Source organism: Ailuropoda melanoleuca, chromosome 12, assembly GCF_002007445.2.
Source record: "Ailuropoda melanoleuca isolate Jingjing chromosome 12, ASM200744v2, whole genome shotgun sequence".
Lineage (NCBI taxonomy): Eukaryota > Metazoa > Chordata > Mammalia > Carnivora > Ursidae > Ailuropoda > Ailuropoda melanoleuca.
The window spans coordinates 4690310-4701678 of NC_048229.1; the positions used below are offsets into that span (position 1 = coordinate 4690310).

At 51.9% G+C, this 11369-nt stretch overlaps 1 protein-coding gene and 4 non-coding genes across 8 annotated transcripts in view; 4 read left to right on the plus strand and 1 right to left on the minus strand.

The window, feature by feature from the left end:
- DHX37 (DEAH-box helicase 37) overlaps window positions 1-3455 on the plus strand; it is a 27637-nt gene extending 24182 nt beyond the window's left edge. For 2 of the 4 annotated variants that reach the window (XM_002913143.4, XM_019800999.2), the window contains 4 exons: window positions 1170-1264; window positions 1360-1433; window positions 2708-2805; window positions 2962-3455. In XM_002913143.4, the coding sequence (XP_002913189.2) occupies window positions 1170-1264; window positions 1360-1433; window positions 2708-2805; window positions 2962-3047 (353 nt within the window). In that variant the 3' untranslated portion in view covers window positions 3048-3455. Of the gene's footprint in view, window positions 1-831; window positions 970-1169; window positions 1265-1359; window positions 1434-2047; window positions 2126-2707; window positions 2806-2961 lie in introns of all 4 variants that reach the window. The other 2 variants (XR_004618937.1, XM_034637894.1) reach the window with 2 other exon arrangements.
- A 2151-nt stretch (window positions 3456-5606) lies between these two features.
- Window positions 5607-5678, minus strand: TRNAA-UGC. Its single transcript has one exon. It is a non-coding gene; the product is annotated as a tRNA-Ala (tRNA).
- Window positions 5679-5927: 249 nt separating this feature from the next.
- TRNAD-GUC lies at window positions 5928-5999 on the plus strand. The gene has a single exon. It is a non-coding gene; the product is annotated as a tRNA-Asp (tRNA).
- Window positions 6000-7688: 1689 nt separating this feature from the next.
- Window positions 7689-7761, plus strand: TRNAF-GAA. The gene has a single exon. It is a non-coding gene; the product is annotated as a tRNA-Phe (tRNA).
- A 580-nt stretch (window positions 7762-8341) lies between these two features.
- On the plus strand, window positions 8342-8413 carry TRNAD-GUC. Its single transcript has one exon. It is a non-coding gene; the product is annotated as a tRNA-Asp (tRNA).
- Window positions 8414-11369: the final 2956 nt, after the last annotated feature.

Genomic DNA, 11369 nt, shown 5'->3' on the forward strand with positions numbered 1-11369 from the left:
GGCAGTGTATGCGACAGGGTCACATCTTCTTTGGGCCTTAGCTTTGCCCCGAACTTTATTTTTGTAACTGCTTATTTGAGAGGGAATTCCCCATTTTAAGGTGTGCAGTTCAGTGGTTTTCCATCTCCACAGAACTGTGTGGCCACAGCCACAGTCGGCTTCAGAGCATCTTCATCGTCCCCCAAAAGACGCCACGCCCGTTAGCAGTGGCTCCCCATTTTCTGCTCACCTCCCCACCGCGTGAATCTGCTGTCTCTGTGGATTTGTCTGTTCTGGACATTTCACGTTAGTGGTTTGTGTGTCGCTTCTCTCACGTGGTGCCCCGTCATCCAGGTTCGGCTCTGTGGCAGCCTGGGTCAGCACGGTGGCCACGGGATCAGTGCTGCTCCGCATACAGATACGCCCCACATGCGTATCCGCGTTCAGAGGCCCACACGGCCATGGTGGCGGCTGACCGACCACACGCTTTCCTGCCCTTCGGACTGACTGTAAAATCGAACTCACGTGGGTTAATGTCACTGGTGTTTGCGCCTCTCCTAGACTCATTCTCACTCTCCATCTCTCTGCAGACCCCTCTCCTTGATGACCCTGTCTTCATCCACCCCAGTTCCGTCCTTTTCAAAGAGCTCCCTGAGTTTGTGGTCTACCAGGAAATCGTGGAGACCACCAAGATGTACATGAAAGGTAGCCAAGCTGGTGGCTGGCCCCTCGCCTGACCCACTGCGGCTCTGGTGAGCTGTGTCGCCGGGACCCTGTGGGAGGAGAACCTGGCACCCCTCCCGCACAGCGGTGTCCGCTGCGACCCCCTGCCCTTCTCTTCCTGGTTCCCAGGTGTTTCAGCCGTGGAGGTCCAGTGGATCCCGGTCCTGCTGCCTTCTTACTGCCAGTTTGACAAGCCCCTGGAGGAGCCGCCCCCCACCTACTGCCCGGAGAAGGGGCGGGTACTGTGTCACCGGGCCAGTGTGTTCTGTGAGTTGGGTCGACTTCTGCCAGCCTCAGGCACCAGCAGACACATGGCCTCACACCACGTGCCCTGTAAATGCAGGTCACGGGCCGTGTCACCTCAGGCCTTCTGCCTCTTTGCTGGGTGGGACGTGGGGCTCAGGGACTGGATTAGGATACTGTGGGGACCCATCCCAGTCCTTCGCTCATGGGCTGTTGCCCTCCAGATCGTGTCGGCTGGCCGCTCCCTGCAGTGCAGGTGGGTTTTCCAGAGGGCATTGACTGCTATAAGCACTTCGCCCGGGTTCTGCTGGAAGGACAGGTAGGTAGCCCAGTGGCTCCCCCGGCCCTTTGCCTGGTACCTTGGGCAGAAGGTGAAGCCAGGACCCCTCACCCCGTCCTGTGGTCTCTCCTCAGGTCTTCCACAAGCTGGCCTCCTACCGGGGCTGTTTGCTGTCCAGCCCTAGCACAATGCTGAAGACGTGGGCCAGGTAGAGGCTTCCTGGGAGCATCGGGGTGGCAGGTGGTGGGGAAGGGAGTCCGTATTAGTGCCCTGGGGCGGCCATAACAAATTACCACCAACCAAGGGGCTTAAAACACCAGAAGTTTATCTCGCACAGCCCTGGAGGCCAGAAGTTGGAAGTCAAGGTGTCAGCAGGGCTGTGCTGCCTCTGCACGCTCGAGGGAGGACCCTTCCTGCCTCTTGCAGCTCCTGGTGCATCCGGGCATCCCTTNAGAGACAGCCAGTGAGAGAGGGAACACAAGCAGGGGGAGTGGGAGAGGAAGAAGCAGGCTCATAGCAGAGGAGCCTGATGCGGGGCTCGATCCCATAACGCTGGGATCACGCCCTGAGCCGAAGGCAGACGCTTAACCGCTGTGCCACCCAGGTGCCCCCACCAAACACCCTCTTTCTAAATAAGGTCACTTTTGAGGTTTTGGGGAGACCCTAGTCAGCCCATTTTGAGCTCCAGGTGTCAGCAGAAGGCATCCCGCACACAGGCCCTGGGGCTGCCTGCCAGCTGAGCACAGACCCACCCTCCCTGTCCCAACAACCTTCTGCTTATCCCCGCTCCTCCCTTTTGCTTTCTATCTGCTCATGGCCTAGCTCCAAGAAGACACTTCCCCCTTCCTAAGGCTGGCCTCCGAGATGGTGCAGGGGGCTTGACACAGAGGAAGCAGGCAGGTGTGCACATGCACCAGCATTCCCTGGGACTCGGGGTGGGGGCATAGGCCAGGTGCCCCTGCTGGTCGGGTCATTCACCCAGCAGACAGTTTGAGCACCTGCACTGTGCCAGGCATGTTCTCGTGCTAGGATACGGGCACAGCACCATCCCCACGGAAGGCAACACCAGAGAGAACATAACTAGGACAGATGGCATGTGGGGACTGGGCTACAAAGGGACAGAGCAGGACGTCCAGTGGAGTAGTGTTGGTCAGGGGAGTCTGTCCGAGCAGGTGGGGAGGGGGTAAGGCTGTGAGCAGAAGTGTGGAGGAAGGTTCTAGGTGGGATGAGCAGCGTGTGCAGTAGCGGCCTGGGTGGGAATACTCAAGGACCATGAGGAAAGCTGGGGTGGCAGATCAGAGGCTGCAAAGATTCAGATGTAAAAGGAGATGAGGTTGAAGGGGTGATAGAGTCTAGATCCTTCTCCTTAGCCAACACCCCCAGCATGGCAGAGACTAGGCAAGGCTGGCCTGGCAGTGGTACCCGCCCTTCCCACAGCTTCAGGGCACAGTGATGCCCTACAACCTGCGTCCCCACCTGTAGGCTGCAGCCCAGGACAGAGAGTCTCCTGAGAGCCCTTGTCGCTGAGCAAGCCAACTGCCGAGAGGCCTTGCTGGCTGCTTGGAAGAAAAACCCCAAATGTGAGTTTCACCAGGGCAGGTGCCCCGTGGCCAGGGGGTCGCGAGTGGACAAGATGGGACCTGCTGAGGCAGCCGACGGTTGGTGGGAGGGTCTGCCCTGCAGCGGGCAGCCGGGTCCAGAGCCGCTCTGACTGCCCTCCCGCCTGCCCCCTGCAGACCTGTTGGCTGAGTACTGCCAGTGGCTCCCTGAGGCCATGCACACCGACGTTGAGAAAGCCTGGCCCCCCACCTCTGACCGCTGACCTGAGGCCTGGTTGCAAGGCCGGGGACTGGTCTGGGGAACCAAGGGCGCTGGCGGTGGCCAGTTTCCAGCCTGGTCACCCTGGTCTGTGGACTCCTCCCGGGAGGCGGGTCAAGCCCCTGGAAACCCTTGCTCATCTTGGATACAAGACCTCTGGACACAGCTTGCTGCTGCCCTGGGCAGTCTGACCCCGGGGGGCTTTTTTATAACTATTTATTATATGGCAGAGAATGGTTTTACTTCACATGCTGCTCTGGGGACTATATTAGTCCCTTGCAGAGCAGGGCTGGAGGGCGAAGCGGTGGCCAGCAGGAGGGTGCCGACGGGCCCTTCCCCTGCATCCCCTCCCCAGCAGGGGTGGTGCTCTCTTGCCACGCGTGTCGCTGTTAATAAATGTCAGCTATCAGAACAACTGTGTGCGTGTCTAACAGATCTCTGAGTGGCCGTGGTCTGGGGGACACCATCCCCCCAACACACACACACAGAGGCACATACGGAAACTGGCCTGGGTGGGTGCTCACCCAGCTATCCGCTGTGCCTGTAGGGCTTGATTCCCTCTCCTTCACCTGGGTGTTTGTCCTAAATCAATTTGTTAATATACTGTACTATAGTATAAATTATTAAAGTCCATTAATGCAAATACATACATAGAACAACAGACATACGTGTTGAATATTCCAAAATTACTCACTTTCTCCACAGCCTGGCCACTAAGCCCAGTGTTCCCCCAAACCAGAAGGTCTCCCCTGGTTGCCCCACATTCAAGCCATCTGCAGGTTTTGTGGGCCCTAGCCCAGAGCGTGTCCAGAGCCCCCCATGCTCCCCAGCTCTACGCCCCGGATCTCAGATTCCCAGTCCCTGCCCAGCAGACCTCCAGCAGCTTCTGCCTGGCCATGGTGGTGACTTCCTGGCTGGTCTCCCAGTGTCCACCTGCTGGCCTGTGGTGTATTCTTCACATGGCAGCCAGAGGGATCCTTGTAACACCTACATCTGATCATGTCATTCCACGTCAGGCTTTCTGGAATCTTTGATAAAATTCAAGCCCCTCATACCCTCATTCACCAAACTCTGGGCACAGGGCTTGCTTTCTGTCCCTTCAACACAGGGCGTCCCTCCCCCTCCCAGCCTCAGGCCTTAGCAGGTTCTGCAGACAGGCCTCCCTGGTAGCTCGTGCACAGCAGCACCCACACCCTCCCCCTACAGTCTTCATCCCATCAGTGTTAACGTGCCGGCAAAACTTACCACTAGTCGCTGAACGCTGGTCTCTGGAAGTCAGACTCTGCTTGTCTTACCCGAGAATAGCAGCATACTTAATTAGGACTGTACCTGGGCACGCAGCAGCTGCTCAATGCGTGCACGTTACCAGCATGAGTCGCTTAGGAGTCGCTGAAGACATAGCCAGTTGCAAAACCCTTCTTAGAAATCACTGCACTGCCTTAATCCAGTTAAGCAATGGTCAGAGGATCTGAGTAGACAGTTCTCCGAAGACATCCAGACGGCTAACAGACACGTGAAAAGATGCTCGACATCACTCATCATCGGAGAAACACAAAACCACAATGAGATATCACATCACACTTGTCAGAACGGCTAAAATTAATCAGAGAAACAATAGGTGTTGGTGAGGATGCAGAGAAGGGGGAGCCCTTTGCGCTGTTGGTGGGGATGCAAACTGGTGCAGGCGCTCTGGAAAACAGGAGTTTCCCAAAATTTCAAAATAGAACTACCCCACAGTCCAGCAATTGCCTACTAGGTATTCACACAAAGGATACAAAAATACAGATTTGAAGGCATATATGCACCCCAGTGTTTCTAGCAGCATTGTCAACATTAGCCAAACTACGGAGAAAGCCCAAATGTCCACTGACCGAGGAATGGATAAAGAAGATGTGTATGTACAATGGAATATTGCTCAGCCATCAAAAAGAATGAAGTCTTGCCATTTGCAACGGCATGGATGGAGACAGAGTGTATTATGTTAAGTGAAATAAGTCAGAGAAAGACAAATCCCGTATGATCTCACTCAAACGTGGAATTTAAGAAAGAAAACAGATGAACGTATGGGAAGGGTGGGAAGGAGAGAGGGAAACAAACCAGAATAGATTCTTAACAATAGAGAACAAACACGGTAGATGGAGGGAGGTGGGTGGGGGATAGGGTAGACGGGGAATGGGCATTTAGGAGGGCACACTTTATGATGAGCACTGGGTGCTAAATGTAAGTGATGAATCACTGAGTTCTACTTCTGAAACCAATATTGCACTGTATGTTAACTAAAATTTAAAGGAGAAAAGAGAAAAATCACTGCCTAGCGGCTCGAATAACTAGGAGTGTAAAAACGCAGATTCCTGGGCCCACCTCTGACTGTTGAACCGGACTCTCCAAGGGGGAGGGAGTTACCCGAGCATCCACATATGGGACCAGGCAGGGACATTTCCTAGCACTGCCCTGTCCATGGGAGCTCATTTTTGAGACCCAGTATTTGGTAGCATCTGGGTCCTCCTCCCTGCTTTGCCCTCCCCTGGTGCGACTGATTTTAAGCAAAAAAAAAGGTAAAAAGTGGAGATGCCGGGGATTGAACCCGGGGCCTCATACATGCAAAGCATGCGCTCTACCACTGAGCTACATCCCCCTTCCCTGGGAACTGCTTTCTGGGAATAGGGATATCGGAAGCCGCATTTTCGTCCCTTTCGCATGTTTCTTCCTTCCCAGAGGTTCAGTGTCTCATCGATCCCCAGAGGCCTCTTTGCGCCCAAGAAGTCCACTGGCCAGGGGCACCAGGCGCTTCACCTGCAAAAGCCCAGGCAGGAGCAGACAGGTGCGGTGGCCAGACAGCGCTATGTCTATATGAAGTGAACCAGAGGAACCCTGCCATAGGTTGTCCTCGTTAGTATAGTGGTAAGTATCCCCGCCTGTCACGCGGGAGACCGGGGTTCGATTCCCCGACGGGGAGACGATGCAATTGTTTTAACAGAACAACAGGTTCTCCTGGCATTCCCTCTTAAGCGTTACGGAAGCGGCTTATGCGGAGGGTACTCAAGAGATTGCCTCTTAAGTATAAAATATGTGTATATTGTGAGTGTCTTACCATGCACCGGGCGGTAATGATATGCTCTTTACAGGTGTGCACTCCTGTGAGGGAGCAGGTCATGTTAGGCAGGTGAGGAAGCGCAGGCAGAGAGCAGCTCCGAAACTTGCCTAAGGTTGCATCATTCACAGTCTGCTGGGGCTCCTGGGGCCGCTGGTCACCTCTGGAAGTGAGGACGAGCTTAGGTGGGAACGACTTTCACCGTCCATTCTTTGCACTGTCTGAATTTTATTTTTCTCCCTCCCTCTCTTTCTTCCTTCCCTCCCTCCCTTCCTTCCTTTTTCTCTTCTTTCCTTCCTTTCTTCCTTACTCGATTTTTACTGATTTTACTGATTTTACTTCCTCACTCGATTTTTGCTTACAGATACACTTAAATGGCTTCGAAAGAACTACAGGGAGGGGTTGCACAGCATTGTGACTATACTGAATGCCACCAATTATTTACTTTGAAATGGTTATTTTTATATTTTGTGAATTTCACCTCAATTTAAAAAAATTTACTTAAAAAAGATCAAGACTTGTTGGGGGAAGAAAAGAATGGAAAGGGTGGGTGGGAGTGTAAATGGCTTCAACCCATTCAGAAAGCGCCTGGAAAGCTGTGTATTTCACCAACTCACTTGATGATCCCATGCATGAAATTTTGCCTTTGGGAAAGGATGCAAAAGAGAAAGCCTACATACAAACAACCTCGGTTTATTTCGCTTCTTACCATTGTTATTACACCGAATATCTGGTTAGTGCATTTGTGGCTGGGCCAGAGGGTCATTAGGGGCTTAGCAAACACTTATTAAATGACTTCACATCAGGAAGCCTCCCCACTCCACATGCTCTCCAGACATCACTCCCCCTCCATTTCCCAAAAGGTGGGGAAGCAGAGAGCGCCAATCCTGGACGCCAACCTGTTGATTCCTTCATGGCTTGAAGCTGAGCCGTTGCCGCGGATCTGGCTGCGATGCTGGAGGCCAGATCTGAGTCACTCACTGCCCCCAAGGAAAGTCACAATCCGGCCACTGTGTCCTCCACACGCCTTGGCTGGTCAGCATCCCCGTCACACCTTAGGCTGCTTGGGGAGTTACACCCAAAGGGTGACCTTGTTGCTATCACAAGGAAGGGGCTTGAGAAAGTGGAGTTCTGAGCCAGGTACAGTTCGTTCACTTGTTGGTTCACTTGTTCATTCACTTGTTCATTAACTCAACGGATATTTATTAAGCACCTCCTACGTGCCAGGCACTGTTCTAGACTTTGAAGGATACAGAATTGACCCTCGGGGGTCGGTCATTTTAGCTGGGGAGACAGAGAACGGACAAGGGAAAACAATACCTAAGCTAACAGTAAGCAGTAAGGGGCTGGGGTCGTGTTGGGAGGCGTGATCGGGGAGTTCGTCTGGGAGGAGGTGACCCTGAAGGACGAGAAGGAGTAGGTGCCAGCGAGCCTGGCAGGCGTGGGTCCCTGCCGGTTCTGCGCTCCTGCATCGACCCTCCCCCCGCCCCGGCGGAGGACGCAGGGCTGGCAGCATCACCAGGAGGAGCGAAGCAGAACGCGAAAACACGGGCAGCCGAAATAGCTCAGTTGGGAGAGCGTTAGACTGAAGATCTAAAGGTCCCTGGTTCGATCCCGGGTTTCGGCAGTTCCGTTTTTTTCCCAAGATGAAAGGGGGCTAAAAAAATACAACGTCGAAGAGACGTAGTCAATTCTTTCCAATCAGTTAATGGGTTTCAGTTTATTTAAAAAACCTCGGAGCTGTATCCATGGGAAACCGGAGCGGAGGGAAACTTCTTTGCAATCCAGGGAATTCCAACAAGGCTGTGTTTTTCTTTTTCTTTCTTTCTTTTTTTTTTTTTTTAAGATTTTATTTTATTTATTCGACAGAGAGAGACACAGCCAGCGAGAGAGGGAAGGGCTGTGTTTTTCTTGACTCCTTTTCTCCCATTTCGTAAACGCGTATTAATCTCTGTGACATGTTTGCTGATATCTGCTCGTTAATTTTGGCTTCCTGTTTATTAACTTCTGCTCCCCTAATCCTGGCGACCGAATCAAGGACGGAGCCAGGAACAGCCTCGCTAAGATGGAGTTAAATCGAGGGGGACTTTTGTTCTTCGGTTCTGAAGAAAAAAGAATAAAACATGAAGCTTTTGATGTATGTTCGTACGCAGCGGAACTTGAATGTGCCTTAAAAAGAGCACCTGAAGAACCCAGGACAGAGCCGGTCCTCGTTAGTATAGTGGTGAGTATCCCCGCCTGTCACGCGGGAGACCGGGGTTCGATTCCCCGACGGGGAGGCTGTGAAGTGTCTTTTGTCCTCCATTCCCACTTCTCTCCCAGACCAAATTCTTCCACTTTTGTAGAAACTCCTTACTCTGGGAAAATCAGCTTGATTGGCCGACGAGATTCGGCCTGGAGGGTCTGGAGGGCCTGGTGGCCATCAAGGTCCAGCTTCCTAGTGTCACATGGTTACGGGAAAGACCAACTTCTCGCAGTGCGGCGGTATTTCCCACCTCCTGCAAGCCCACAGTGGCTGTTAAGTGGTCCGTTTGGACGGTGCTGTCCCCGAACAAGACTGCCGACTTCCAAGGCCAGGAAATGCTCCTTCTGCTGCAATAATTCCATCCTTTTGTATCTTGCTCAGGGCCCGGGCTGGTCCTTAAAAATAGCTTATGGATTTGAGACAGGAGGTAGGGGGACGCTACACTGAAACGTCTTCTTGTCTTAACTCCTTTGCAGACTCCTTCCTGAGTAGCTATCAGCCTTCTCGGGCTCCTACTCTTTCATTTGTTTGTCTGGGGTTTTGTCTTTGTTTTTTCCCCACATTCATTCTGCAAATATTTACTGAACACGTATTAGGTGCCAGGCACTGTTCTAGGCACTGAGGCTGTAGCAGGAACAGAAGTGGACTGGCCCCTGCCCTACCGAGCTTCTGGCACAGACAATAAACAAATACTATAAAAACTTGCTCCCAGGGTGATAAATGCTGTGAAAAGAAAAAAACAAATGGGAGGGTGTACTAGGGAGTGTGTAGGAATGGGCAGGCCCCATTAGGGGGTGTGTAGGAATGGGCAGGTGTCCAGGAAGGTCCTACTGAAGTCGTGGATAATGAAAAGGAGACACTCACCAGGAGATTTCCAGGAGCACCCCTGCTGGCAGAGGAAAGGGCGACTGCAAAGTCCCTGAGGTGCAAAGGAGGGCGTGTTCCTGCAGAACAGCAAGGAGGCAGGTGTGCCCAAGGGAGGGGGAGAGAAGGAAGGGATGAGGTCAGAGAAGTGGATCAGAGGGCCTTAACGGCCAGACTAAGGAGCTTGGATTCGACTTCAGGGTTTTATGCAGAGAGGAAACACAATAGGGTTTGTCTTGAGCAGAGTAGTGTGGCAAGAGAGTAAACAGGGGCACCCGGTGAACCGAACGCAATCCCTTAGCTCGCTCCCACACGACGTCCAAAACACCACCTATGGTGCCATCACCACGTGCCGGGCCAAGGTCTCTCCCCACCAGAGTGCGCATAATAACAACAGCATTTACCACCCTGGGAACCCACGCTCTGGCCAGACCTTGTACCAGGCGCCGTTCTAAACGTTCTGTGCATAGCTGTTCAATGGCCGCACCCCCCTGGGGGAGTAGGCACTCTTCAGATGGCCATTTTATGGATGAGGCCCACAGAGGTAAGGATGTGAAATCACAGCTGCGCGTCTGGTGTCCTGGGCTCCAGCTCAGTGAGGCCTTTACCCCAGGAAGGTGTCAGGAATCAGCGGGGCTGTAAGGGATCTGACTGGGGGACCGAGGTGGCAGGACAGTTAGGGGTGTGTTCTCCCCATCAGAGTAAGTGACTTGTTTCCTGCCAGGAAATCTCAAGTGCTGGTGGAAAGAGGTGATGCCCCCGCTTCCTGCCCTCTCCTTGCCTTCGCCGTTCCTTCACGCCGGAGTGGCCCCCTGAGGACTTGGAGGATAGGACATGACATATTCTCTCCCCTGCGGTGTTTCCTAAGCACTCCGCACAACTGTGCGAAGTGACGGTTAAAAATGGTTCTTTTCACGAGCTGTACTACAAAGCTGTGATCACAAAGACAGCATGGTACTGGCACAAAAACAGACCCATAGACCAATGGCAGAATAGAGAACCCAGAAATGGACCCTCGGCTCTTTGGGCAACTAATCTTTGATAAAGCAGGAAAAAACATCCGGTGGAAAAAAGACAGTCTCTTCAATAAATGGTGCTGGGAAAATTGGACAGCTACATGCAAAAGAATGAAACTTGACCACTCTCTCACACCATACACAAAAATAAACTCCAAATGGATGAAAGACCTCAATGTGAGACAGGAATCCATCAAAATTCTAGAGGAGAACATAGGCAACAACTTCTATGACATCGGCCAGAGCAACCTTTTTCACGACACATCGCCAAAGGCAAGAGAAATAAAAGATAAAATGAACTTATGGGACTTTATCAGGATAAAGAGCTTCTGCACAGCCAAGGAAACAGTCAAAAAAACTAAGAGACAGCCCACGGAATGGGAGAATATATTTGCAAAGGACACCACAGATAAAGGACTGGTATCCAAGATCTACAAAGAACTTCTCAAACTCAATACACGAGAAACAAATAAACAAATCATAAAATGGGCAGAAGATATGAACAGACACTTTTCCAATGAAGACATACAAATGGCTAACAGACACATGAAAAAATGTTCAAAATCATTAGCCATCAGGGAAATTCAAATCAAAACCACACTGAGATACCACCTTACGCCAGTTAGAATGGCAAAGATAGACAAGGCAAGAAACAACAATTGTTGGAGAGGATGTGGAGAAAGGGGATCCCTCCTACATTGTTGGTGGGAATGCAAGTTGGTACAGCCACTCTGGAAAACAGTGTGGAGGTCCCTTAAAAAGTTAAAAATTGAACTACCCTATGACCCAGCCATTGCACTACTGGGTGTTTACCCCAAAGATACAGACGTAGTAAAGAGAAGGGCCATATGCACCCCAATGTTCATAGCTGCATTGTCCACAATAGCCAAATCATGGAAGGAGCCGAGATGCCCTTCAACAGATGACTGGATTAAGAAGCTGTGGTCCATATATACAATGGAATATTACTCAGCTATCAGAAAGAACGAATTCTCAACATTTGCTGCAACATGGACGGCACTGGAGGAGATAATGCTAAGTGAAATAAGTCAAGCAGAGAAAGACAATTATCATATGATTTCTCTCATCTATGGAACATAAGAACTAGGA